This window comes from Episyrphus balteatus, chromosome 2 (genome assembly GCF_945859705.1).
Source record: "Episyrphus balteatus chromosome 2, idEpiBalt1.1, whole genome shotgun sequence".
NCBI classification, from domain to species: domain Eukaryota; kingdom Metazoa; phylum Arthropoda; class Insecta; order Diptera; family Syrphidae; genus Episyrphus; species Episyrphus balteatus.
The window spans coordinates 63,388,119-63,415,455 of record NC_079135.1 but is presented as its reverse complement, the minus strand read 5'-3'; the positions used below and the strand labels follow the sequence as shown (position 1 = coordinate 63,415,455).

Sequence of the window (27,337 nt, the reverse complement as noted above, 5' to 3'; positions counted from 1 at the left end):
AAAAACAAACAATTGAAAAAAGATGTTTGATTAAATTTCGCCCAGGGTGCCGGAAATACATCCTAAAATCTGATCGTAACAGGAGTAAGTGAATTTGATACTTTGGTAAATTAACATTACAATTCGGTTAAAATTAAAAATTTTGTTCAGAACAACAATAATACTTGAATTATTTCATAGCAATTTTTTGTTGAATTAGCCATTAAGCTAGTTGTCGAATTGGTATCGTGGATTAGATCCCGTTTCACTTATAAATAATAGAAAATTCACAATATTTAAAAATTGACTTTATGAATTGCAACTCTCACTCCCAGACTAAACGCTCGGTTTTGTATAAAGTGCAATTATTAAATCAAAAACTTACAAACTAAAATTTAAATTTATGAATGCTTAAAATACTTACGAGAATCTATATTGCAAATTTCTATTGACAAAATATTGTTTCGCATAACGGCATTCACATTATAAGTTGATTGCTTCGTAAACTTGTCAAAAATATCTTGTTCGTATAAAAACATTTGATTAACAAGTTCGTAGTATTGTTTAAAAGTACTTCGCTTCAAATAACTGTTCTTAAGATGTGGTGAATTTTCAAGCTAAATGTATTTTAAAAAAATTAAATTAGTTTATGATTTTATAATAAAAGAAACAATGATGTTTAAATGCTTACAAAACTGCATGGCTTTGAAAAATTAATAAATTACGGAGTTAAAATCTTAAGCTTTAAATAAATTAAAATACAATAAAATAAAAAAAAAATAAAACAAAACAAAATAAAATAAAATAAAATAAAATAAAATAAAATAAAATAAAATAAAATAAAATAAAATAAAATAAAATAAAATAAAATAAATTAAAATAAAATAAAATAAAATAAAATAAAATAAAATAAAATAAAATAAAATAAAATAAAATAAAATAAAATAAAATAAAATAAAATAAAATAAAATAAAATAAAATAAAATAAAATAAAATAAAATAAAATAAAATAAAATAAAATAAAATAAAATAAAATAAAATAAAATAAAATAAAATAAAATAAAATAAAATAAAATAAAATAAAATAAAATAAAATAAAATAAAATAAAATAAAATAAAATAAAATAAAATAAAATAAAATAAAATAAAATAAAATAAAATAAAATAAAATAAAATAAAATAAAATAAAATAAAATAAAATAAAATAAAATAAAATAAAATAAAATAAAATAAAATAAAATAAAATAAAATAAAATAAAATAAAATAAAATAAAATAAAATAAAATAAAATAAAATAAAATAAAATAAAATAAAATAAAATAAAATAAAATAAAATAAAATAAAATAAAATAAAATAAAATAAAATAAAATAAAATAAAATAAAATAAAATAAAATAAAATAAAATAAAATAAAATAAAATAAAATAAAATAAAATAAAATAAAATAAAATAAAATAAAATATGTAAAACAAAATACTAATATTTTGACAGTAAACAGAACTTAAGAATTGGTTATGCTTTGATCATTCATTTGAATGAATGACAAATTTGGAATGTGTAAGTTTTTTTTTTGTATGATAGAAAAATTAAAATTTTTGGTAGATTTTATTTCCTGAGACCTTTAGAACACCGAATAAAGAAAACAAACCATGGAGATAATGTTCCATTTTATTTTTTTATTATTTTTTTCTATATATTCTCCTAGATATTAATTTCATTTACCTCTTTAAAAGCTATAACAGATTTTTTCAGTTTATTGCTTAATAAACGAATCCACCGAATAGTTGCAATACTTGCCGGCTGATGCTTTCCAAGTGGAGGTTTTTTCTTATTGTTCTTTTTTAATGATCAAACATTTAAAAATACGTTAAAGAAATTTAAAAAATCAAAAAAAAATTGTAAGGTTTTTACAACTCACCGTAAACTCATATTCAATAGTATTTATTTCTGTAACAAAAAAACGAAGAATATTTTCATGCTTTTCAGAAATGTATTCAACCAGTTTTTCTCGAGTATCAATATCATAAATGTCTGTGATTAATGCAAGACCCAAATACGAAGATCTTAATGAAGTAACACATTGATCAATCACCACCATAGCTTCAGTTTCCACATTATTCAACTTTCGATTGAATCCATCTAATGTATCCTCCCAGTTCTCCCAGTTTGCTGGGCGAAATATATCATAATCAACTCGCATTATATCTCCTAAAAGGCAATAGACTTTTTCCATCATCACATCAACAATTGATGGATCGATAAGAATTGACTTTAACCGATATCCAAAAAGATTCTCGAATTGAACAAAAACTTTAGCAATGTATGCAATATCTTGACTAATGCGACATATATGATCTACTTCATTAAACAAAGTTTTTCTGTCAAACTCCCAACGAGATCCAACTCCAGAATTTTCAATTTTCGCACGTGTGGCCATGTAGGAACTTTTCCAAAAAAACAAAAAACTTGCACAATTTTTTGCCGTTTCGTAAATTATATTTGCGGGGTGTCTGAGATGAAATGTTTTTTTTTTTTTATAAATCACAATAAAAAAATGTTAAAACTAATACTAAGCTTTTAATACTATGAAATTTAAAAAATGGTTTAACAAGGAATCAATGTGATTATTTGATTTGTACAAAATTGTTGATGTCAAAGAAGCAAAAGTACCGAAACCTGAACTCACAAAGTGAAAAGAGTACAAAAAGTTTTCAAACGTTTAAATAATTTTAAATTTTACACCAATATAAATTTGTTTTTTTGTACCATTTATACTTTTTGTACTTTTTTTGCTTCTACTAAACAATTTTTTGAATACAAAAACTTTCAATATTCATTTAATCGAAAATTCTATAAATTCTGAGAGGCCATGAGATGTCTATCATCTATTTCAGTTGGGACCATTAGTTTGAAATACCATATATACACTTATAAATAATTATAGTTAATTAATAAATCCAAAGGGGTAACTTGCAACTTACTTGAATATATCGTCAAGAGCAACAATGTTTTTTATCTTCTCGGTAAACACATACGAAATCTGATTGAGAAGAATTTGCATGTTTTCGTCACGGCAATAATAGCTTGACATAGTCCAAATATGATTTAATCCTACCATTAGGTCGGACAAGAGGAGCGTCATAAATTTAAAATTATTATAAGAACGAATTTTCTATAAGAAAAAATAAGCATGTGCTATTTTGATCAATAAAATATTATGTAACCTTAAATATACTTCAAGATAGTCTTTTATAGTTGAAAGATAATTTGAGTTTTCTTTTGCCAATTTGTAATAAGTTTCAATATTCTCAAAAAATGTTTTCCAGTTTTCAATAATTCCTGATCCACTTGCTTCCAGAGCGTCTATGTATATAAAGAACAAATTAATATACAAAATCAAAAAAAAAAAAAAAATAAATAAATAAACAACTACCTAAAACCGATAAGACGAAATCTGTTTTTAACTCTTCTATTATAGAATAGGTCTCCATTTCACGTTGATTCCATAGTTTATATTCTGCCATTGGTGTAAATTCTTCTAGTTGCTAAAACGTATAAATTATTAAGTAAAAGAACAGTCTGTTTAAATAACTATGTTTTAAACTTTTCACCACATACGAAGATTTGAACTCTTACATTTTCTTTCATAGAACAAACTATGTTATGGTATAAATGAGCCTATATGAATAGTCTTTTACTTACAAAGCAAGAGTCAGAATATTACCAATAACTTTTTGCCCTAAATTCGTGTCTATTACTAAGGGCCCTTTAAAATAAGTGATAGACTGATGAAATTTTGTATGGACGTATTATATATATTTAAATGCATATGTGCATTAAAATATTTCGGGTGAAAGGGCGTTTTTTTTATTGAGAAAGAAAACTTTTGAAACGGAACCATTGAACCACATGGACAATATATCTATGCATTTTATAAATGTTATACATATATTATGAGAATCAAAAATAAAAAAAATTTCAATTATATTTACCATGGAATATTTATTTTTCATGACAAAACTTAAAGCACAGATAATATAATCATACAGATATCTTGTCTGCTCAGAAAAATATGAATCATTTTTTTTTCCTTACCAGACAAGAGGCTTTCAAAAATAAAGCCGAAAAAGCTCTTTTCCAATTGGACATTTTTTTCTCACTCACTCTCATAGGAAAGAAGAGGTTTTTTCAAGAAAGAAGATGAGCGTGATGATTTTGTGTGTATTTACTGAATATTTTAAAGCTTTTGGAAAAGCTTTTTTTTGTCAATTTTAGTTTCATATATCATTTCTCTCCATATAATAATCTGTATAATTTACTATCTGTGCTTAAAGAGTTTGCTTTCATTGAATTTTCCTACAAATTATAGTATTGATACTAAGTCGCTCAACTAGTAGGAGCTTTTCTAAAACAGTGGATTAAAATTAAGTCATGTAATGTGTGTAAGCTCACAGGAGAGCAACAACAGCTACTTCCCGTCTAAGTTAACTTAAAAAAATTGTCCTCCAATTTAAAAATTGGTGAATGTATTGTTTAATGAAATGTATTAAATTTAAAAACTTACCTTTTCTTTCAGTTCCTTAAGTCGTTTTTTGACATGGAACATCCAACCAAAAGCTACATCTTCCAGCTGGCTTTGAGTAAAAGAACTTAAAATAGTACTTTTAATATCTATCGGAATCTTCTTCTTAGATTCCTCAAATTCAATATCTTCTTGGCCAGGTGCGTTGTAGGCTGTTGGGAGATTAAAATCCCAAACTATATGATCAGTAGTCCAGTTCACTTCCGAACTAAGGTCATTGACCCACTTCAGCAAATTTTTGTTGTAAAGCGATTTTCTTTTAAAAGCGCTGTTCTTTTGCTTACGATATTCTAGAGCTTTCTTATGTGTAGTAGCGAGAAGAATTTCCCATCGTTCAGATATTGCTAATTTTTCAGCTGGAGGCTCTGCATAAATAAATTCTATTTTAGCATTAAAAAATATTTGAGGAATTATTACTATTAATTTTTTAACTACATATACAGTAGTGGCCACCTACTACATGACTATGACCGATGAAAAGGAAAACACACGAAATATTGAAAAAATGGTGGTCTCCTCTATCGTCATCAATTTTTTTGACTTTGTTTCTTTAAACAAAAAAATAGTAATGGCATAATGTACGGTTCTATAAAACATTATGCCAATACTAATGTACGGTTGTATAAAACATTATGCCAATAGTAATTTTTTGTTTAAAGAAACAAAGTCAAAAAAATTGATGACGATAGAGGAGACCACCATTTTTTCAATATTTCGTGTGTTTTCCTTTTGTTGCAAAACTGCCTGTATTCTTTCGGTAACTCTATTTTAACCTGAATGAGCTGTTGTTCCGTGTTTGTAATGATTCAGCCGCTCACCTCTAAGCTTTTCCACAAGTTGGTATGAGGTTTTCTGCAGCATTTCGCTAAAAACCCCCAAGGAGCGTTATTTGTGGAATTCATCCCTGGAAAATTACCAAGCCTGTTTATTCTTTAATTTTTCTTACTTAGGAAGTACGTGACACTCTAGCGTTATAGTAGAAAGCCGTAATAATAATTACTGTACAGAAAAAATAAAACAAAATTAGTTTTTAGCGTAAAAAATTTGTGAAAATTTTCATCGGTCATAATCATTAGGCCACCTACTGTATACCTACATATTTATATTGCGAAACATGCATATTTTTTAAAGATTTTGAATTCCAAACGAAATATGGAATTTGATTTCTTGTTCCACAGAGAATTTTTAGAAAAAATAATTAACTTTAAAAAAATGTAAAAAGGTTTCAAAGAAAATTCACTGCCCGTTTTTTTTTAATAAAAAAATCTACATACATAATAATAATTATGTAGGTAGTAGGTATTTATAAAAGAAAAATGTATTTTTTGAAAAATTGTGTGAAATATTAATATTGCGGCTTCTTAAACGCTTCCGTACAAAAATTTTAGTTCACTCGTTTGAGAGAAAGTGAGGAATCATGAAAACGGTTCCATGACAAGTAACTAACGTTAAAATAAGCTTTTTATATAGGTCATATGACAAGTGCTGTTAATTTTGGTCCCAACAAAATTTCTATGTCCTCTCTAGGGAACCACGGCTCATAAAAATACATATACCCAATTAATTTATTGGTTTGTAACTATCAAGAGTTTGCTTGCGAAAGTATTCTCAAACTGAAGGGCACCTTAAGAATTAAATAAAAAATACACGCACTTACCATTGTTAATTGAAGAAAGTACCTACTCACCTATGATATCCAAAGAACTTGTGATAACTCCTTTTTTATCATCTTCTATGCTTTTTTTATCATCTTGTTCAATATTTTCGATCTGTAAGTCTTGATTTTTAGCTAACCTTTCCAGTTTTCTAATGAGAGTTAAGAGTGAGAATTATGCAATATGCAATGTATATTTAAAAAAAAATTACTTCTGTTGCTTCATTACAGCTAATGCTCGAAGCTCAGATGGCTTAGCCAAGTCTAACAGTCCAGAGTTGTTTTCTCTTGTAATACTTGCATCCTCTTCAGAAATCGTTAATTGTGAACTTGGCGTTACTGTTTCGGGCTCTTGAAAGTGATATTCAACTACATTCGTATAAACCTTGACAGTTAACGAAAAGCAGGTATTAATTAGTTGAATATACAGGGTGTCACACAATCACCGCACCAAATGAAAACCATGGATTCCTTAGGTCATTTTAAGTCGAAAAACTTATGAGGTAATTTTTTTCATTTTCATCCGGTTTTCGAGTTGTAACGGTTTTTATGAATTTTATAAAAAAAAATACAAACTCAAATTGTAATATCATTATCTAAACTCTTTACTGGTCATAAAAAATCCTACGAATCGGACGTGTAGCCAGTTACGGAAACCGTTATAACTCGAAAACGGGACGAAAACGAGAAAATTACATCGACTTAATTAATTATTTCGACTCATGACCTCAGGAATCTATGTTTTTCATTAAAGGCGGAGACTATGGGACATTATGTATAAATTTACAATATTTGTCCCTTTCAAATGTTAAGATTATAAAAAGATCTTTTATTAGACGATATCCAATTTCATAAAAATATACTAAAACAATATTTATATATAGCAACAAGCACACACACAAAGATTGATGAAGGCAGAGGACACATTTCTAAGAGTTAGTCTAACTTAAGTAGCTTACTGCTAGCAAAATTAAAAGACACTGACATCTTATATGTATGTACAAAATAAAACCTTACGACTAAATTTACAGAAAAACTAATCTGATCAAATTGTATTCGGACTCCAATAAAAGTGCTAAAACTCTGGTATAATAGTTTATTTTAATGCAATGCATGTTTTTTGTGGTGCTGAACACGTTTATGATATTGTCACATACAAAAGCGTTCGTTCAGCTGCCCCGGGGCAAGACAAATTTAGGGGTCCCTTTACTCTTTGTTTTTCTTTTTAAGAAAATGTAAGATTGTTTTTATTTTTATTCACGCTTTTCAACATTTTGTAGCTCCTATCGTTAAGTTTTTATTTCTAGAGAAGTTTTATAAGTGCACTTCCGGTTCGTTGTGTCCATGGAGAAAATTCTAAATTTGTATTTTGTCAAACAAAACATTGCCTATTTTAAAAAGCGTTCAAGCTACAAAATAAGCATTTGAGCTTGAACATTTGGTTTCAAAAGCTACAACTACACGGTTAAAAATTCTGGAGTATTTTTTAATACTTTTTGGGTTACATATAGGTCTACACCAGAAATGTATTAAAATTTAATACAAGACAAATATTAAAATTTTTTAGTTAATAAAAAATGAATATTAAAATGTAATATAGTTGTATTAAAAAATAATACAGTTTATTTTAGAATTTAATACCAAATGTATTAAATTTCAATTATTGCATAATTATTAAAATTTAATCTTTTCCAATTAATTTCTAATAAGAATTTTATTAAAAGATAACACAAAAATATTTCAATTCAATACCAAATGTATTTAAAGTTAATAATATGTATTCTTTTCCCAAATTCATTACGGATAATAAATATTAATCATAAATAATATACACGGTTAAAAATTCTGGAGTATTTTTTAATATTTTTTGGGTTACATATTGGTCTACACCAGAAATGTATTAAAATTTAATACATGACAAATATTAAAATTTTTTAGTTAATACAAAATGTATTAAAATTTAATATAGTTGTATTAAAACATAATACAATTTATATTAGAATTTAATACCAAATGTATTAAATTTCAAGTATTGCATATTAAAATTTAATCTTTTTATATTAATTTCTAATAAGAATTTTATTAAAAGTCAATAGAAAAATATTACAATTCAATACCAAATGTATTCAAAGTTAATAAAATGTATTCTTTTCCTAAATTCATCACTGAAAATAAATATTAATCATAAATAATATAATAAAATGGTGATATTATTTTATCTGTTTCACAAACTGTGGCATGTAAAATCTTACTGCCGATCAAAATTCATCAACAATGTATGTATTTTGCTTCCAAAAAACACAAAGCGCCTTCAAATTAGTACAAATTTACAAATATTAATTATATATTTTTTTAGAAAAGGTACCTCAAACAATGGATTTTTTCATATTTAAAATGGCTTCTGCTGCCAATGTCAGCTACCGTAAATCTTATTTCTTTGATTTACCGACGAAAAACGCACAAAAACCGAAAAACTACGCACACCACTAATTTGTTAACAATTATTCACCATTTTCCGCGAAGAAACACAAGAAAATTTGTTATTTTTTAATTTATAATTTTTTCAAATGACATTTTATTAATTAAAACAAAAACAAATTTCCTGTTTCCTGCGATTGAAATATAAAAATTAAAGGCCGATCTGACAGATTGGTGGTATTATGTGTACTGTGGCTGCTGATTTGATTAAAATTTAATATTCTCGTATTACAATTTAATACTTTTTATATTAGTTTTTAATAAATTTTTATTATATTTTAATACAATTATATTAAAATGTAGTATAATTATATTAAAATGTAATACAATATACTCAATACAAAAATATTAAAATCTAATACAGAGGTATTAAAATTCAATACAAGATTAGAGTTTAACCCACGGAGATTATTTTCTAATAATTTTTAGATTACTTAGGTAGTAGTAAACTTAATATTTAAATATTGAAATTTAATACAAAAAAGATTAAAAATAATTTTAATATTTTGGAAGTATTAAGATGTAATATTTTTTGTATTGCTTGCTTTAATACAAGAGCTGTATTAAAATATACTCGAGAATTTTTAACCGTGTACCTATAGTCTAAGATCCCGCCATAGGACAACCTACACTCATCGTTACACTTATTAAGAGTTATATTTTCTGAAAGGGAGTGTCTAAAGAAACAGTTTGCACATGAATTGCCTTGCGACATCCTGTCAAAGCATATGCTTACCAGGGTTTGAAATAAGTTTGAAGTAATTTTTTTGAGTTTTTTTTCGACATCGCCACTCTCCTTATATGGTAAGTCTTAGAGGTGTAAAAACAGGATTATGTCAGAGAAAATTTAATTTAAAAATTTGAATATTTAGAATTTTTAGTGGGGTAAACAGAGGTGAATTAAGAAAAAGGTCAAAAAGCTATATGAAACTCAAATATATAAACAAATAATGTAAAAAAATTGCAGCTCGAGATATTGACGTTTAAAAGTTAATTCACCAAAAATCAGCATGAAACATGTTTGAAATAATTTGTATGTTATGACAAATTTTTTATTTAAGTTATTTTGTATATTATAATTACCATGATCAATAGAATAAGTGTAAATATTGTTTTTTGTCATAATTTTTAACTAAGGGTAGGCTAACGGTAAAAAGTTATGGAATTTGTTTGAACTTTCATGGTTAGTTAAAAAAGGTTTAAAAAGTACTATTCGTGTGCTGAAAAAGAAATCACCATTTTATATTTGTTGTTAGGCTTTTGAAATAAAGTTGGTACCTATAGATTATACTAAGCACGTAGCTTTTCTAGGTGCATATATGGAAAACCAAAAAAAACAAAAATTTTCACACTTGAATAATATTTTTTTTTGTTTTTAAGGTGAAATAAAACAAATCAACTTAAGCTTCTTAACTGGAATGTTATATGGACTACATTCAATCAAGTAAGAATTTTTAGTCAAATAAATAACATTTGAGGCGCAGTGTGCACACTAGACTGATTCAAAAAAAAAATTTTTTTGTTCAAAGCATTACCGAAAATATTGTTGGAAATGACGAAAAAAAATACTGTCGAAGTTTCAGCCCTTAATGTTAACATTTAGTACCGCCGCATCGCAAATTTCTATTTCCCATACGATTTGTATGGGAAAGATTGTGTATTCGTGTTTAGAATTTTTTATCTTTTTAATAATTCAACAAAAAGGCTAGATTTAATCATTTTCTTGTATAAAATTGAACGCTCTACAAAATTGCATTTATAAAATTAAAAAAAAAAAACAGGCGCGAAAAATTAATTAAAATAATTTTTAGTTGAAAAAAAAGAATAATTCGAATTTATTGAAGAAATCTAATATGATAGTATTAAGGGTTTGAGAGTTATATAAAAGGATCTGTGAAACCAAAACACAAAATAGAAATATTCGAAAATTTTGCCAAATTTTTTGAAAAACCTAATAATTTCGTCAAAAGATTTGAAAAAAATGAGAAAAAATTACTTTTTTATATTTTAAAGTTGAATAACTTCGAAACGCGGCGGTAAATGAAAAATGATGAACCATTAAAAAGATAAAAAATTCTAAACACAATTACACAATCTTTCCCCTACAAATCGTATGGGAAATAGAAATTTGCGATGCGGCGCGGCGGTACTAAATGTTAACATTAAGGGCTGAAACTTTTACAGAATTTTTTTTTTCGTCATTTCCAACAATATTTTCGGTAATGCTTTGAACAAAACAAAATTTTTTTTTGAATCAGTCTTGTGCACACCAATGGATTTACTTTTGCTAAATTATAAAGTAAAAAGGTCACTGTGGTGTATGCGTACTATTTTTTTTTTTTTTTCAGATGAATAAAAAATTATGCTTCTACAATTTTGAAACTAAGGGTAAAATAGCAAAGATAAAAGTTGGGCTATCCTGGGCAAATGTTATAATGTTATAAAAAAGAAAAAAAAAAGTTGAGCAACGACTGGGTCGCAAGAACTTGCTCTTATCTTGTAGTTCAAACTACCTTTATATTAGTTAACCAATAAGCACTATCCTTTTTGAAGTTATACTTCTTTAGCGGCGTTGGGGTAAAAATTTACTTTTTGACAAGAACTGTCAAAGGGATTAACGAGTAGCGCCCCCTATCAAAACATTTTTGTTTGTTTTTAACCCAGCGCCGGTAAGGAAGTAAAGCATCAAAAAGAAGTCACGTCAGTTTTGTAAAAAAAAAAAGAAATATGGCTGCGGTTTGTTTACATTCAATAAAAATATTTTAAATCGTTTGTGAAATAAATTTTGTAAACATTTTTTTTTTTCTTATTATATTTTTTCTTGATTAAAAATTATAAATTGTTTTTTTCATGCAAAGCTAAAAATGTGAAAAAAAAACAGAGAAATGCGATTGTGTTGATTTGAACTCCATGAAATCCAGCTTCGAGAAATACCATAAGATCATAAGTTATAAGAATACATTGTTTTTTTTTTAACGCTGTTGGCTTTTTCTTAAGCAAAGTTCAGATAAAGGGCCACCGACTGCAATTATGTGTGTCTGGGTGGTAAACTTTTAAAGCTAGATCAGGGAAACCAAGAAAAAATCCCACTTCCCTGAAAATAGTTTTGCATGAAAAAACTATTTATAATCGTAATTAAGACAACCAATAAAAATATAAGAAGAAATAAATACAAAATCACAGACAATTAAAGCTAATATAAATTTTATTTTACAGACGATTTAAAATATTTTTCCCGGATGTAGCAAACCGCAACCACCTTTCGTTTTTTTTTCACAAAACTGACGTTTGTCATAAACGTCAGCACAGATCAGCTGACTTACGAACAGAGCTTTTTATGAAGTTACACTTCCTTACCGACGTGTTGAGGCATTTTCACACAAGCACGAAAAAAGTTTTGATGAAAGTGAATTTCTAGCCAAAGGATTAGTAGGGTTCACATTGACTAACGTTAGGCTCAGTTTGCTATCAGTAATATTCCCAGGAAAAAATGTTTGTGTTTTGAATGCTTTAACCCCAAGCTACATTGACTCAAAAAGTGAAAAAGGACAAGAGTGGAAATTTTCGAAAGTATTTTTGTACCTAAATTTTTTCCGGAAGAAAAACTTAAAACGAAATTTATGCAAAAATAAATCCCTAATTTTTTTGCCAATCGAAGTCAAAGTCAGTTTTTTGACAGAACTACATATAAAAGAAATTGATGGCTACATGAGTGTACACACACGTTTTTTTTATTAAACAAACCGTCTATGTATGTATGAATTATAAAGAAAATTGGATTAACCATTAGGGGAAGAGCTGATATAAAAACACAGTTTTGCTAAAACTAATTGCAACATAACGTACTACTTCAAATTTAATCAAAATCGTTGGAGCCATTTTTGAGAAAATTGAAATAACTCAAAAATTATATAAATTTATTATCTTCTTCTTCTTCTTCTTCAAAACTCGACTCGACTGGCTCTTTTAAATGTTAAAAAAAAACGTTAAACAAAATTCAACAAATGTAAAAAAAGATCCATACATTTCTGGAATAAACAAAAATTAAGAACAAAAGGGTCCCAAAGTAATAGCGTGGTTCTAACAAAGTAGTTTCTTTTTTTTTGTTCAAAATTATAACTAGGGTAGGATGGTATAAGAGTGCGCGGTTGATAAGAGTGCGCAAAGCGATTTTCTACGGTTTGAAAGGGAATATTAGACTGAATGCACTTATTTTGGAGAATCTAAATGAGTTTGATCTGCTGTCAAAATTTCATGCAAATGTGTTTTTAAACAGAGGTGCTAGTTAAGTTTAAGTTTTTTAGCACTTTTTTTCCAATTTTTCTTGCCAAACAAATTAAATTTTCCGCTTAACAACAAAAAAATAACAATAAACAAAGTATGGGACATTGAAAAGTCGACAAAAAGAAACATTTGAGGAACACGTAAGATTGGTCATAAAGTGCATTGTGAAATAAATATATATTCTTCGATTACATGTCTGAACGTGTAAGAGTGCGCACCATGATGATGTATAAGAGTGCGCGGGTTATAAGAGCAGTAAATGCTATCCAAGGCTTCAAAATAACTGGCATTTGTCCATATACCAGCAAACAGCAGCTTGAAAAAGCAATTCCAACCAAAAAGAAACCAAATACAAGTTTTACAAAAAACAAGTGAATGAAAGTAACTAGGAAATATTGAAATTTTTTCGGACCCATTAATCGAAAACTAAATTGATTGTTCCTCATGCAAGGAGTGATGGGTTGAAAAATACTCTGTTTATTTAAAGATAGGCAGTTTTATTTGCGACTTTTGTGCGAACTTACACCTGTACGCAGCTGCGCACTCTTACAAACTAAGCGGCGCACTCTTACACAATAGTGTGTATAAGAGTGCGCAAATGACCTAATGTGGTATTTTGTTTATAACTATTGAATTAATACATTTTTGTTACCAGTTTTAAGTTTTTTTCGTTGCTATAAAAAAACAGTTAAATTCTTTTTGTTATTGTTTTATTTGGTGTTTTGTCTAAAATGCGCACTCTTATACCACCTTACCCTATTTCTTATAAGAAATAAAATTCATTTCATATTCCATAGTAATAAAATAAATAAATATACCTGCATATTGCATTTACTGAAAATGCGTTTGAACCTTGTTTACCTTTTCCAAAATCATTTTAAAATTTTCTATGAAACTTCCTTTGATAGATCCGAAATAGAAGCATTTTGGCATATTGACAAAGCATTCATCACGATCGGCATATTTTACTGTAAAATTTATTTCATAAAATATTTTTAAAAATTATTTTCGAATATATTTAACTTACTTATTGGATCTGAAGAATTGCGTACTAAATAAATATATTTCATGTTTGGGTCTAAATGCAATTGGTTGATAGTTCCAAAATGGCAATGTAATATAGGAGTTTTAACGAAACTTTGAATTATTTTCTAAAATTAAAATTATTTTGTATGTATATTAATATGTATATTAATTATATGTATATTAATCAGTGTTAAAAACGGAAAACCTATCATTTAATTTACCTTTACTTCTACATAAATAGGTTCAGCAGGAGCATCTCGCACTTTTGACTTCTTACTTTTCTTTTTTCCTTTAGTTGATTTTTTTGCTAGATAAAAATTATTTAAAGAAATTATGTTCATTTATAATAAGATCCAAAATTTATAATTTTGACAACTATAAACAACTACAATGTATATTGTATATGTATGTATATGATACGAAACAATGTTTTGTTTTTTGATTTACCATAGTCGTCGTCATCCTCACTCCCTAAAGCATAGATATTTTTGTAAGAAAATAATTTAAATGAAAACGCCGCATGAAAGCAATTTATTATACATATTAATTTTTAAATGAATCGAAGAAAAGCAAATTATTGTAGATATATGAAATATATAAAATTGCTTTTACATACCTGACGGAATGGAACTTTTTGCACTCTCTGGATCAGTTTTAGTTTCTATTCCATCAAATTGTACTACATTTTGAGCCATTTCTATATTTGATGAAGTCTTTGTGGGTGGTTTTGATTTTCCTTCATTTTTAATCGATTTGAATGAAATATACAAATTATTTTTAATTTAAAACTTTTTATTTCATATTTTACCTTTTTGATCTTTTTTTTTTGCCTTTCTATCTTTTTTGTCGACTTCGACGACTGGAGGAGGTAAAACTGTAAACGAATGAAAAAAATTTTAATGTGTAAACTAAACAGAAAAATGTCCTTAATATGAATAGGGAATAGAACTTAATTCTATCGTTTAAACTCACGAACATTCGCTGTTCATAATACTGTGGTAAACTTTAACTAGATTTTTGATACCGAGTCTAATTCTAGCGAACTACTCCATTCACAACTCATGATTCATAATGATACTCGTTCTAAAGGTTCAAGTTGCTTATGGGGTTTTCGTTTGGTAAAAAAAAAAACAATTTATTTTTTTATTTATATCTGTCAAAGAAATTATTTTGACAAATTTGCCTTCGATTGGCCAAAAAAATTGTTTTATTTTTTATATCATCATCAATATCATCAATTTTCTTGATCTGGATTTTTCGACAGATTTACCCCTTTTTTACTAATCCCGCATCTATGCATCATTATTGACAGCTATCATTTTGACAAGTTTTTGTTTGATAATAATTTGTTTCGGTTTCAAAAAATAATTAATATAGTTTTCTCATCTCATCTTCTGATAAAATAAAATCAGCTTTTGAATCAATGTTTGACAACTGTGACCGCTGCCTGGTTCACTGACACAAATACAAACCAATTCTATTGCAAATGAAAATCAATCTGAAAACTAATTCGATTCGTAACGATAAAAATTAATTTATAGACCAAAATATAAGGGCCATATTATGACTCGCGAGCCGAACCTTCGACTCAAGTCGAACGATTTGGGAAACACTCATATTGTGGTATTCCGATTAGAAAACTACGCCAATCTACCCGCAATCCAGTCAAAATAAAGAAAACGATGTGAAAATATAATTTTTAAAATGCTAAATGTCTCATTAAAGGATCAATAACTTTGATTCTTCAATGTTTTCTAACGATTCGCAAGACATAATAGGGCCTTAAATTTACCAAACGGAAACTCCATTATATTGTTGAAACTTTTTACTTAAAAGTTTTGAATAGTAAATTATAAATTAATAAGATAGCTATGACATTTAACATTTAAAGTCGGTTTACGGACGATGATTTTTCGTGATAACGTCGTAAGAAAACACTTTTGATTTTTTTCATTTTTATATGCAAATTGCGATATTAGATTTACTATTTCCCTCTATAACTCAGAATTAACGAGATTATGGGCAGTATTATCTATCTACAATATAAATTTGATTCATTTATCTGTTGAAAAAAAAAAAAGATAAAAATAAAAAACGGTTAAAGAAGGTCAAATAACTTGGGACAAAAAAAATTATTCGGTCAAAAATCATTTTTAAATAGCAATTTTCTGCGCATACATACGCTCGGTTATAGTAAAGTAGGTTAAAAGTATGTGTTTTTCAAAAATTCATATTTCGAAACTCAGAGACTTAGAAAAAAATTCGTAATAGACCCCTAACTTTTACCCCAGGAAAAAAAGATTTTTTCAAGAAAAAAATTTCAAAAAAGGTAGGTTTTAGACAAAAATTATGTTCTACAAAATTGTAGCTACATACATTAAATTGTAGCTATACAATAAATTTACTTATCGATTAAAAAAAATTCAACTTTACAACGTCGCGTTTAGAAAATAGCCCAACTAACAATTCTACTTCCACAAGGTTAGGATCTTTAATTTCTTGCAGCTATTAGGTGTGTTTTTTATTACCACCGGTCTTAACTGCACAAAAAAAACGCAGTCGGGACTAAGCAATTTACATGTTAAATATAACAACACTTTAGCCCCGTGGGCTTAGTTGTTTAGCCCGGAGATTTCTCTGGGCTTAACTTTTTGAACAGTTTTTTTTGTCCAGTTAAGACCGGTGGTAATAAAAAACACACCTATTATCTCTACAGGGCTTGTATTTAGTTTGTTAATCGAAAATTCAAACTTCCGAGGCTTAACTTTCGTTAACCGCTTCCTAGAAACCTAGTGCAAGTGGAATTTAAAAATTTCTACAAGCATTAATGAAAACATTTCGTTTAAATTTCAATATGGCCACATGAAACTCCATTGTAGAGGCACAAGAAATAAAAGCCAATAACTGACTTCTTTTAAATGGCTTTGCAAAAGAAATTGTATTAAAACTGCTTACAAAATCTTTATGAATGCTATGTATTTTTTTTATCCAATTCAAAAATTATTAGACTTAAAAATGACTTAGGTAGGTTTTTTAGTATGGTAGAAGTACCTACAACTTATACAATTGTATACCTTAAATGCATTTATTATTATAGTTCTATATTACCAAAATTATGTCAATAGTATATGAGTCGTGATATTCATTTAAAAAAAAATTATACGTTGAATTTCAAATAAACCGCAGTTAAACGGTTTTGCCTTTCTAAACAAATATTCCACAAAATAAATGTGTTATATTTACTCCATTCTAATATTTGAACTAAAAAATTGTTGAATCATTGTTTTTGATTGAAAATTATGTTTAATATCACTTTCAAATATAACGACTTACATAATTGTATGTTTTGCATCTCTGTGTGAGAAAAAAAGAAGTTCAATTTCCGGCGCATGCGTTAAAAGCTTTTAGTTTTATATGTTTGCCTTAGCGAAGTTAGGGGATATATATTTATATTTGTAGAAGTCCTTTAAGTACAAGCAAAACATTGTAAAAAGCATTTAATTTTATAAGTTTGCCTAAGCGAAGTTAAGCTCCCTAATGGTATTTCTAGAAGCCCTGTGAAAGTGAGTACAAGCTTAATTTTTTAAACTGTCAGGCAAGCTCATGAGAATAAGAAATATTTGGATAAGTGCCATTATGGTGACCATTTTTGGTTTTTTTATTCATTGTAATAAAGAAATAAATGAAAAAGTTAATCTTTTCATATCGGTAATTGGTTTAAAATAGTGATATTAAAAATGGTTTACTGACCAATTCGGAGTTCATATTCAAGTAAGTGGAGAAGAAAGGAAAACAAGATTTTAATCTTCTCCACTTATTTAAATATAAAATAGTGATGGACATTTTAGATTTTGTATCTTAGTTCAAAACAAAGTTAATTCTCTAATTTTTAAGAAAAAGCCAAAAGCCCAAACAAATTAAAGATTTATTTTTTCTGCTTCGGAAAAATGGGGTTTTACGGCATCGGGGTGAAACCTCTAAAGTCTAAAAAAACCGAATTTTTCAGATATTCCAGAAAAAATTGTTCTTGAGTAACAAGTTATTCTCTTTCATCTTCTCAATAATGACATGGTTTGACAATCAGTATATAATATTATTTAGTCTTTATTAAATAATTTTTACAAGATAAAAAAAAAATAAAATGAAAAAAAAATATTTTTTTTTCTTTATTCTATATGGGATATACCTCGTTTAGACTTTCACAATCCTTCGACAAGTCTACTCAGAGCTTCTAAATAAAAATGGTTGTTTCTATAAGGTACTAGCTAACCCCACCCGCTTCGCTGAGTGTATTTATGAAAAAAATTGAACCTGTGTGAAAATAATTTAAAACCGAAAAAGTGAATTTATATTTTTCTCAATTTATTCTAATGTTTTTTGATCAGTACCTCATATTTTCAACAATAGACTTTGCGTTTTATGAATGGTTAAAGCGAATGTTTAAAATCAAAAAGCAAGTCTAATGGAATCATTTAAATTCGATGAATCAAAACATCTTTGTCTTTGAATTTTCTTTACGGCAAGTCTGGTACCATTACAAAGCTTAGGTTGATTGATATTCCGAAGCAATATAATTGGCGATCCTATTGCGGAGTTCCTGGTTAATCGAAAGAATTCTATAACTCCGTCGGGTAATTAACTGTACATAGTTAAAAAAAATTTAAAATACTGAACAAAATAATACGTTTTGAAAAAACATCTAACAAAAAAAGTTCTTGCCCCTACATGGGGGTATTTATACACGAACATTGTTCCAGTATTTTTTGACTTTATCGCAAATCTATCAAGGTGAAATCTAAAGCTTCAACTGATTTTAAGTGCACAATTGTTTTCTCATCCACACAATAACCTGACACTGCTGCAAAACTTTGCCAATTGAAATATTTATTACATATAGGTGTTTTAAAGGCAACTTAAGAGCAGAGCGAGCTGTACTGTTACCATTTAATAACGTAGCATTAATTCCAGAAGAAGTCAGAGCCAGTTTTTTTTTATTTTTTAGATGTTGCTATAAATAATAGCAAAAATATTTTCCCCGTACCATCAGGAACATATGAAAAAAACAAACCCAAACATTGAATGATCACACCTTGTTTAATTGTTTCGTACACATACTTTTGTTGATCATTTAACTTCGGCACATTAGTTTACGCAAACATTTTTAATTCAATGCAATCAAACAAAAACACTTAAATAAAGTTAAGTATTTTCCTGATTAGGTTTAGGTATTCCACCATCAGCTTACATTAAATGTAATGTCACACGACACGCTTTCGATTTGCTATCCTGAGTAATGTTTTCTTAATAAAAATGCCAAAGTCAGGCTTTAAACGATAATAATTAATAATTATTTTGAAATTTGTGTACACATTAAGCTAAGTATTTTTTTTTTTTTAAGCGAGAGTGTTTCTTTACTCGTACAAATTGACAGCTATGTAAAGATGGAAGAAAAGGTATTATTTTTTTTTTATACAAACCATCTACATATTAATACCTTTCAAACAAAAAAAAAATTGCCAAAATCGGACCAGCCAAACGCGAGTTTATCGGCCACACACACTTAACGAACTCATTTTTATACATAAGATTAAAGACATGTTATGAGTCTCTCCAATCAACTTGCATATGACTCTTCTAAGGCCTATCAAGCTTCTCTGGTGGGCCAGATGGGCTTCTCTATGGTCGTATACAATACAAGCAATATTTCTAAAATCGAAACAGCTTCGTTAGACCCTTGTGGAAGTAAAATTGTTAGTTGGGAGCTACTTTTTAAATTTTGTTTTACCTCTATTTACCCTATTACATGACGGAATTTTTTAAAATCCTTCAAATATGTTCAACTTTAGGTTATTTTCTTTCAAATAAGCTATACAAAATTTTTGCATCTCTAATAGTTTATTTTTAATTTTGATTTGAAATTTTTGCCGCACTGCTAAAAATTTCAAGTGGAACGGGAGAAAATGGCGTCACTTTTTTGTGGATGCCGACATGGTTCATCGATTTATAAGACGTTATCACTTCAAAAAAAAAATCAAAATAATCATAGCCATTTATAAAGATACCTATTTTACTACAAAAATTAACTTATTAAAAACCGAAAACAAAGTTTGCATACAATTCATATTAAAAAAAAAACATGTTTAAATTTGAATTTAATAAAATACGGCTTTTCGTATCAACAAGCCAAAAAGCTGTTAATGTCAATAATTCATAAAATAATTAACTGTTTTTAATTTGATGGGGAATTAAATAAATAACATTAAAGATGTTAATTCACAAAAAATCTTTTTTTAACCTCTGCTTCCTTAAACACCCACCTCACTTTTATACGCCCTGAGCTTTATATTATTTTGTATGCAATAAATAGCCTCTGGTCTATTTCCAAAGTAGAACAAAAAAGACGAAATAATGCTTAGCGGGTCTTAGTTGTGGTCCATGTATGTGGGCTAGAGTGACCGCAAGAAATCTATTTTCGAAATTTGGTCGGGGGAACCCCATAAAATGTTCCGCCTTTGCAGATTTTTAGATAGCCAAAATTTCAGCTCGATTGGATAAGTCTAAATGGTGCCGACACTCGCTCAAAGTATCAAAAATCTTTGTTTTTTTACTGTTTTTCGCAGAAAATTAGCTCTAGCTTCCAAACAGAGGGGGTTATTTTCACTTTTTATATATTAAATTAAAGGTAGTGTTGTTACACATAACTCAGATGCTAAATTTGTTTAGTTTTACTAAAAAATCAAAATATTGCCATCAATTTAAATTTTCAGTACTTACCTCAAAAAGAGCTGAAGCGCAAACTCGATTTAAAATGAAACTTTTTTTTTAACTGTTTTAACAAAAAAATGAAACATTTAACAGATTTCTAAAAAAATCAAAATACTTAATATCGTCTTATGCCTACTTTTCACGAGTCGATTTTAGCCGCACGATATGTCGTTTGGCTAGGATTTTTCTATAGGGATTATCACTTTAGTCGCCTGCGAATTACGTTCACACGAGTCGAAAAGCTTCGCCGCACGGAAAAAATCGACTCGTGAAAAGTCCCCATTACATTTCTAATACATAACTAATGAAGTAATTACTAAAAAAAATGTGTCAAGAGATTTACATAAAGTAGTTTTGGAAGCATCAGGATACAATTTTCGGCACTCACTGACTACTTGAAGTACATATTGTTTTTGTTCCTCATCTTTAGTTAAAAGGTTATTAAAATTGGTTATTAATTTGACTCCTCTTTCTGCCATGTCATTTACGACTTTAAGTGATTGCACTTTTTTAAAGCCTTCTTTAAAATGCGGGTTTCCGGGCAAAAGATTTAGAGGTGCTTTGAGAAAACTTGTGTCTTTTTTCAATCGGCTGAAAACACTTAAAATTGTTAAAACTTCTTTTAATAAAATTAACGCAACAGAATTAATACTCACATTTTATTTTAAGTTAATTTATTTTACATACAAAGTAAAATTAGCAAAAAGCGCGAGTTTATTTTAATAAAATTATTGAACTACCAACGAAACGACTCGTGAAGCTTAAACTTCATAAAAAAAACAACAAATATGTATTTTACAACTGCATTTTATTTTTTTTCTATAAAAAAAAACATAGCAGGTTCAACCCCCAATGGGTGCCCTTTTTGTTTTATTTCAGTCAATTTTACTCTGTGCCTCTATTGTTGATAAAATTATTATATATTATTATACATTAGAGTGGAGCGTTTTTGGACTTTTCTTTCAGATCACTGCGTGCAACTCATGGTTTATGCCTTGTGCTCTTTTGAACATATTCTGATACTTTTTTTTTATTCGACAATGGAAAAATAAAAATCGGGAAGCCTTTGAAGATTGCTCGTATTTCACGAAAATCGATATTTTATGGGGCGTTAGAACCCATCTGAATTGACTTAATCTTTTTCATTTCACTACCAACTGCTCATAACTTATGCTGAGTGATCTCTAGTACCAGATCTGAACCCCTATTTTGAGTCGTTAATGGAAAAAACAAAATCGGGAAGGCTCCGAAAAATGCACATTTTCGCAAAAATTCAGATTTTTTAAATTGTATAAAATCCCACCCAGAACAAATTTCTTTTAGAACTTGTTTGTATTTGCTATATTTGTGAGAACCTCATTGAACCTTATAAGCTATGGAGCACTCAAACTGAGAACTTTTCTATAATATTGACGTCGTTTATGGGGGATTTAAGAAAATGCTACTTTGACATCCCCTGACCCATTTCAATAGAATTTTAAACTCTAATACTACACTTAAAAGCTTCGTCAATAAATTTAATTTTTATATATAACACTAACCTTTGTAACTGCGTTTAATTTATGTCGATATCTTAGTTCAATCCTTAGATATTTGACATTTAGGTGTTTCCATAATTCTTGCCTATACTATTTTCTTGCCCATGCTAAATTTTTATTTCGAAGTCGAAATGGCGTAATAATTAAACCGTTTAACAATTTATTTTTATGAAGTTAACAATATTAAAAACAAAAGTTTGTGGAAAACAAAAGATTGTATGGTATTTGAGAAAACCGTCTGCAGGTAAAGTTAAAAAAAATTAAGCATGGGCAAGAATTATGGAAACACCTAAATGTCAAATAAATGTAAGGATTGAACTAAGATATCGACATAAATTAAACGCAGTTACAAAGGTTAGTGTTATATATAAAAATTAAATTTATTGACGAAGTTTTTAAGTGTAGTATTAGAGTTTAAAATTCTATTGAAATGGGTCAGGGGATGTCAAAGTAGCATTTTCTTAAATCCCCCATAAACGACGTCAATATTACAGAAAAGTTCTCAGTTTGAGTGCTCCATAGCTTATAAGGTTCAATGAGGTTCTCACAAATATTGCAAATACAAACAAGTTGTAAAAGAAATTTTTTCTGGGTGGGATTTTATACAATTTAAAAAATCTGAATTTTTGCGAAAATGTGCATTTTTCGGAGCCTTCCCGATTTTGTTTTTTCCATTAACGACTCAAAATAGGGATTCAGATCTGGTACTAGAGATCACTCAGCATAAGTTATGAGCAGTTGGTAGTGAAATGAAAAAGATTAAGTCAATTCAGATGGGTTCTAACGCCCCATAAAATATCGATTTTCGTGAAATACGAGCAATCTTCAAAGGCTTCCCGATTTTTATTTTTCCATTGTCGAATAAAAAAAAAGTATCAGAATATGTTCAGAAGAGCACAAGGCATAAACCATGAGTTGCACGCAGTGATCTGAAAGAAAAGTCCAAAAACGCTCCACTCTATTATACATATGTATATTAAACGAGAAGCATTTCGATTAGATACCTTTCCATAACATAGAAAGTTTCATTTTAAATCGAGTTTGCACTTCAGCTCTTTTTGAGGCAAGTACTGAAAATTTAAATTGATGACAATATTTTTTTTTATTAGTAAAACAAAACAAGTTTAGCATCTGAGTTATGTGCAACAACACTACCTTTAATTTAATATATAAAAAGTGAAAATAACCCCCTCTGTTTGGAAGCTAGAGCTAATTTTCTGCGAAAAACAGTGAAAAAACATAGATTTTTGATACTTTGAGCGAGTGTCGGCACCATTTAGATTTATCCAATCGATCTGAAATTTTGGCTATCTAAAAATCTGCAAAGGCGGAACATTTTATGGGGTTCCCCCGAAAAAGATTCGACAAAAAATTTTTTCTATGGGAGTTGCTGTCACTCTAATGTGGGCTTATGTTCTTCAAAGGTCATTATTTCACAATTTCACTTCACATGAAATAACGATTAATTGGATGATTTGACCAAGTTAGATATTATTATGTTTTATGAATGAGAACTAGGCTCTTCCTTCGGCTTAAAAAAAAGCCGAAGGAAGAGCATAGTTCTCATCTATAAAATATAATGAAATAACGATGACAACATTGGCATTGTGAAATTTAACATTTTCCGATAAAACAAAGCATAGAACCGCAAAGGGACCTCCATTTTTACTTGCGATTTTTACTTGCGATATAATCGAACTCTAGATAACAATCAGACATGACATTATAATGATGGAAAAGTTGTTTTTCTCAAAAATGGCTCCAACGATTTGATTAAAAAAAATACATGTAATATGACAAATAATAACGTAGTAGGTATATGTATACCTAAAAAATATTTTTTGAGTACTTGCATAACGGGTTTTTTTTTTTCTTAAGTCTGACTTTCTCCAAAACGACACAACTGTTTTCGAAACTCTAATATTTATTAAAATTATGAAAAATTTTCAAACAAATTATTTTTGGATTAAAAAAAAATTCAATTTTTTTTTGGAAATTCAATTTTTTGAAAACAGCCCAATGGATTTTATTGAAATTTCGTTTTTATGTGTCGATTAATATTGACGTTTTGATGTATCTAGTACAAAATTTAGTTTTAAAATTTGTTTAATATATAAAAACTAGATTTTCAAAACATTTTTCTTCAAAACTCATATTTATACATTTATAAATTAAATGGCATACTTCGTTTGAAGGTCAAAACCTTTAAAAGGATGTTTTTGTAATTTCAAACCAAATTTTATATTAATTTTTAAGATATTCTATTTTAAAATATCTTTAAACAAATTTTTTATGAACTTTTAAAAAGCTTTAATATTCCAAGTAAACTTGGAATACCTACTTTGTTTTACAATAACAAACCTTAAGTTGAAGTTCGTATAAATAACTTTTTCCTTGTATAAACCACATTTTGTAACTTCATGAACATACATAAAAATGAGCTAACCTTTGCTTTTTTTCAAATAAAGTATTCGTTATTATCAACATCTTTGGTGTCGTCTATCTTTTTATTTAACTCTACTCATCACACTCTTAAAACAAATCCATAGTTAGAACAAAGAAATATATTAGATTTACGTACCATGAACGACATACCAATTACCGAGAAGCGCTTATTATGAAGTCATCTGCAGAGATTTGAATTCAAGACATCACCTTTGAATTGATCCAATTATTAATACTTAGGGCAAGTAAGAATCCGACTAATTGGGATTTCAACAGTGCCCAACCCTCGATAGCTATAATTTCTCAACCCAAACCAACCCAACAAAAAACACACTCAACATAAGACTTCTTCCTAGCAACAAATTTTTTCCATATTCATTCCCATTTCTCTAACAGATTCCATCGACTCTGGTCGTGAAGCAGTTTCAAGTTCCTACTACCTATAAAGAATTAAGGAATGACCACCAGAAATGTATGCGGTAGCAGTACCCGTACCGCTACCGTATAATTTATTTCAGGTGTGGTCAGCTAGTAAGATAACTTTAATTTTCTTTTACAAGATGGGTTGGTGAAGTTAAGTTTTTAAAAAGTATTTGATGCCGCTGATACGTAATAGACGTGATTTATTCTTTTTTACGATTTTCAAATCTACACATTTGAAATTCTGCTCAGAGACTTGGTAACATCCTTCATAGAACTAGCTTCAACTCAATACTAAATTGCTCAAAAGTCCTACAACAATATAAAACTTTGCACTTACCCTCTTCAAGTATAGTTATCTCCTCTTCAACTAGTTTATCGTAAAATGTCCTCCACACAAACACAAGAATGTTTTCAAAATTATTATCCGTTTTAAGGTTCTTAGAATCAACAAAGCTATAAAATTTTTGGTAGTTCTCTTCTATGAGAGGGTTGACAAACTTAGCATCGAAAACGCCCAGGGCATTAGATATGGCGTACTTTATCCAATCAATGCGATTATCTTCTTCCATGCTGCAAAATTAGTTGAGAGATTTATTTTGTATTTTTATTTTATATTCTGATCTGATTGATAGAACTAGCGATAATATTAAATTATATATATATGATTGATATATTTAAAAAAAATGATTGATTATAAACTGAGTAGTAGATTTCGTTTATTAAATACAAAATACCTCATGAATGCAGGAGTGTTGCTATTGAATTTTGCCTAGTAACAACTTTTATTTTGTTTCGGTAAACATTTTATTGTAAGTACCTATAGCATTTATAACAAAATTAAAATTACAAGGCAGACAGATAGCTTTCACACAAACACAGCTACCACTACAAGGGCTTAGCGAGGGGGGTCCGAGTCGGCAAATCAGTCGACAAAAAATTAATCGCCAAATCATTTTTTTTTACGTATACATAGATCACAACGAGTAAGATGAGAATGATAGAAACTTTCGACAAATTGTTCTCTTGATTTCACGACACTGCCTATTCGTGAAAAAATGGTCAGATGAGTCATCAAAAAGAGCAAGAAGTGCGACGTATACCTTAGTCCGACTACACAAAATGAATATATTGATCTCTTGAGGTCTTGAATACAAGAACTCAACAAGTCATCGTTGATGAAATAAATGAAGCTTGTATTTTTTCTTTTATGGTTGATAGAACTCCTGACTCATCGGATCCCATCAAGATCGACTTGCTATTAACATTCGATGCCTATTCCAAACTGACGAGAAACCTGTCCCTATTGAACGCTTTTTGGAAATGGATGTCGTTCTAACAAAAAAAAAAACAGAGTAATAGTTTGCTCAAAAAATCGTCAAAACGTCGCCAAAGAATTGTTTCGTTTCATACGCCACTTTTGTCGTTTTGAGTTAGGAATGCAGTCTTTGGTAATTTTGTATGCTCTTTCTAAATCTGTGATCAGATTTGCGCTAATTGCAATAATGCAAAAATTAGAGAAAATGCAATGGATGTGGGACAATGATCGCAAAACAAAATGTAGGAGGTTAATTTTACGTTAATTAACGTGCGTAGCTTGATTAACAAGCTTTGGCATATCACTTTGAAAATCGGTAGATGAACTCATTATAAGACAAACTTTCATTTTAAAAAAATAAAATAATCTCCTATGGCACAATTTCGGAGTTCCAAGTACCTACGAAAACCTTTAAACCAAAAATTGTCAGAAAAATGCAGCAAGAAAATACCATATATTCGTTGAAACATCATGCAATTCAAGTGTGCTGATTAAAGAGTTTTTTAATAATTTGGAAGAATTGTATGTTTTCTTCTATGGTATCACAAAACGTTTTCAATATTTATGTAGGTATGCTAGAAGAATTCAAAAGCTTTGAAAATTATTTGCAATTGAAAAATTTATCAAAAAATCGATGGATTGCTAGGGCTGAAACAGTTAAAGCTGAAACCGCTTTTAATTTTTATTTGGACATTTTATAAAAAAGAGCTCAAAATGGTTCTTCAAACTTTTACGTCACGCGTTAAAGATAATTTAGGTAACAGATAATTAACATTTTTGAAAATTTTTTTTTTCAAAATTTTTAAAATACCCGCTTCTAATGGAGCCTATGCCACAATAGAATTTGT

General features: G+C 28.4%; 2 protein-coding genes across 4 annotated transcripts in view; one reads left to right on the top strand and one right to left on the bottom strand.

The window, feature by feature from the left end:
• The window catches only part of LOC129912515 (dynein axonemal heavy chain 10), a 134,100-nt gene extending 108,218 nt beyond the window's left edge, over positions 1-25,882 (bottom strand). The window contains exons 1-15 of one of the 3 annotated variants that reach the window (XM_055990798.1): positions 25,512-25,882; positions 14,812-14,877; positions 14,620-14,739; positions 14,225-14,310; positions 14,005-14,128; positions 13,839-13,945; positions 6,428-6,600; positions 6,249-6,367; positions 4,544-4,941; positions 3,413-3,524; positions 3,215-3,342; positions 2,961-3,151; positions 1,898-2,489; positions 1,702-1,815; positions 404-596 (exon numbers count right to left, since the gene is read on the bottom strand). In XM_055990798.1, the coding sequence (XP_055846773.1) occupies positions 404-596; positions 1,702-1,815; positions 1,898-2,489; positions 2,961-3,151; positions 3,215-3,342; positions 3,413-3,524; positions 4,544-4,941; positions 6,249-6,367; positions 6,428-6,600; positions 13,839-13,945; positions 14,005-14,128; positions 14,225-14,310; positions 14,620-14,739; positions 14,812-14,877; positions 25,512-25,743 (2,755 nt within the window). In that variant the 5' untranslated portion in view covers positions 25,744-25,882. The remainder of the gene's footprint in view (positions 1-403; positions 597-1,701; positions 1,816-1,897; positions 2,490-2,960; positions 3,152-3,214; positions 3,343-3,412; positions 3,525-4,543; positions 4,942-6,248; positions 6,368-6,427; positions 6,601-13,838; positions 13,946-14,004; positions 14,129-14,224; positions 14,311-14,619; positions 14,740-14,811; positions 14,878-25,511) is intronic. The other 2 variants (XM_055990796.1, XM_055990797.1) reach the window with 2 other exon arrangements.
• LOC129912522 (transcription initiation factor TFIID subunit 8) overlaps positions 1-27,337 on the top strand; it is a 488,289-nt gene that overhangs the window by 352,108 nt on the left and 108,844 nt on the right. The gene's annotated exons all lie outside the window — the stretch shown is intronic.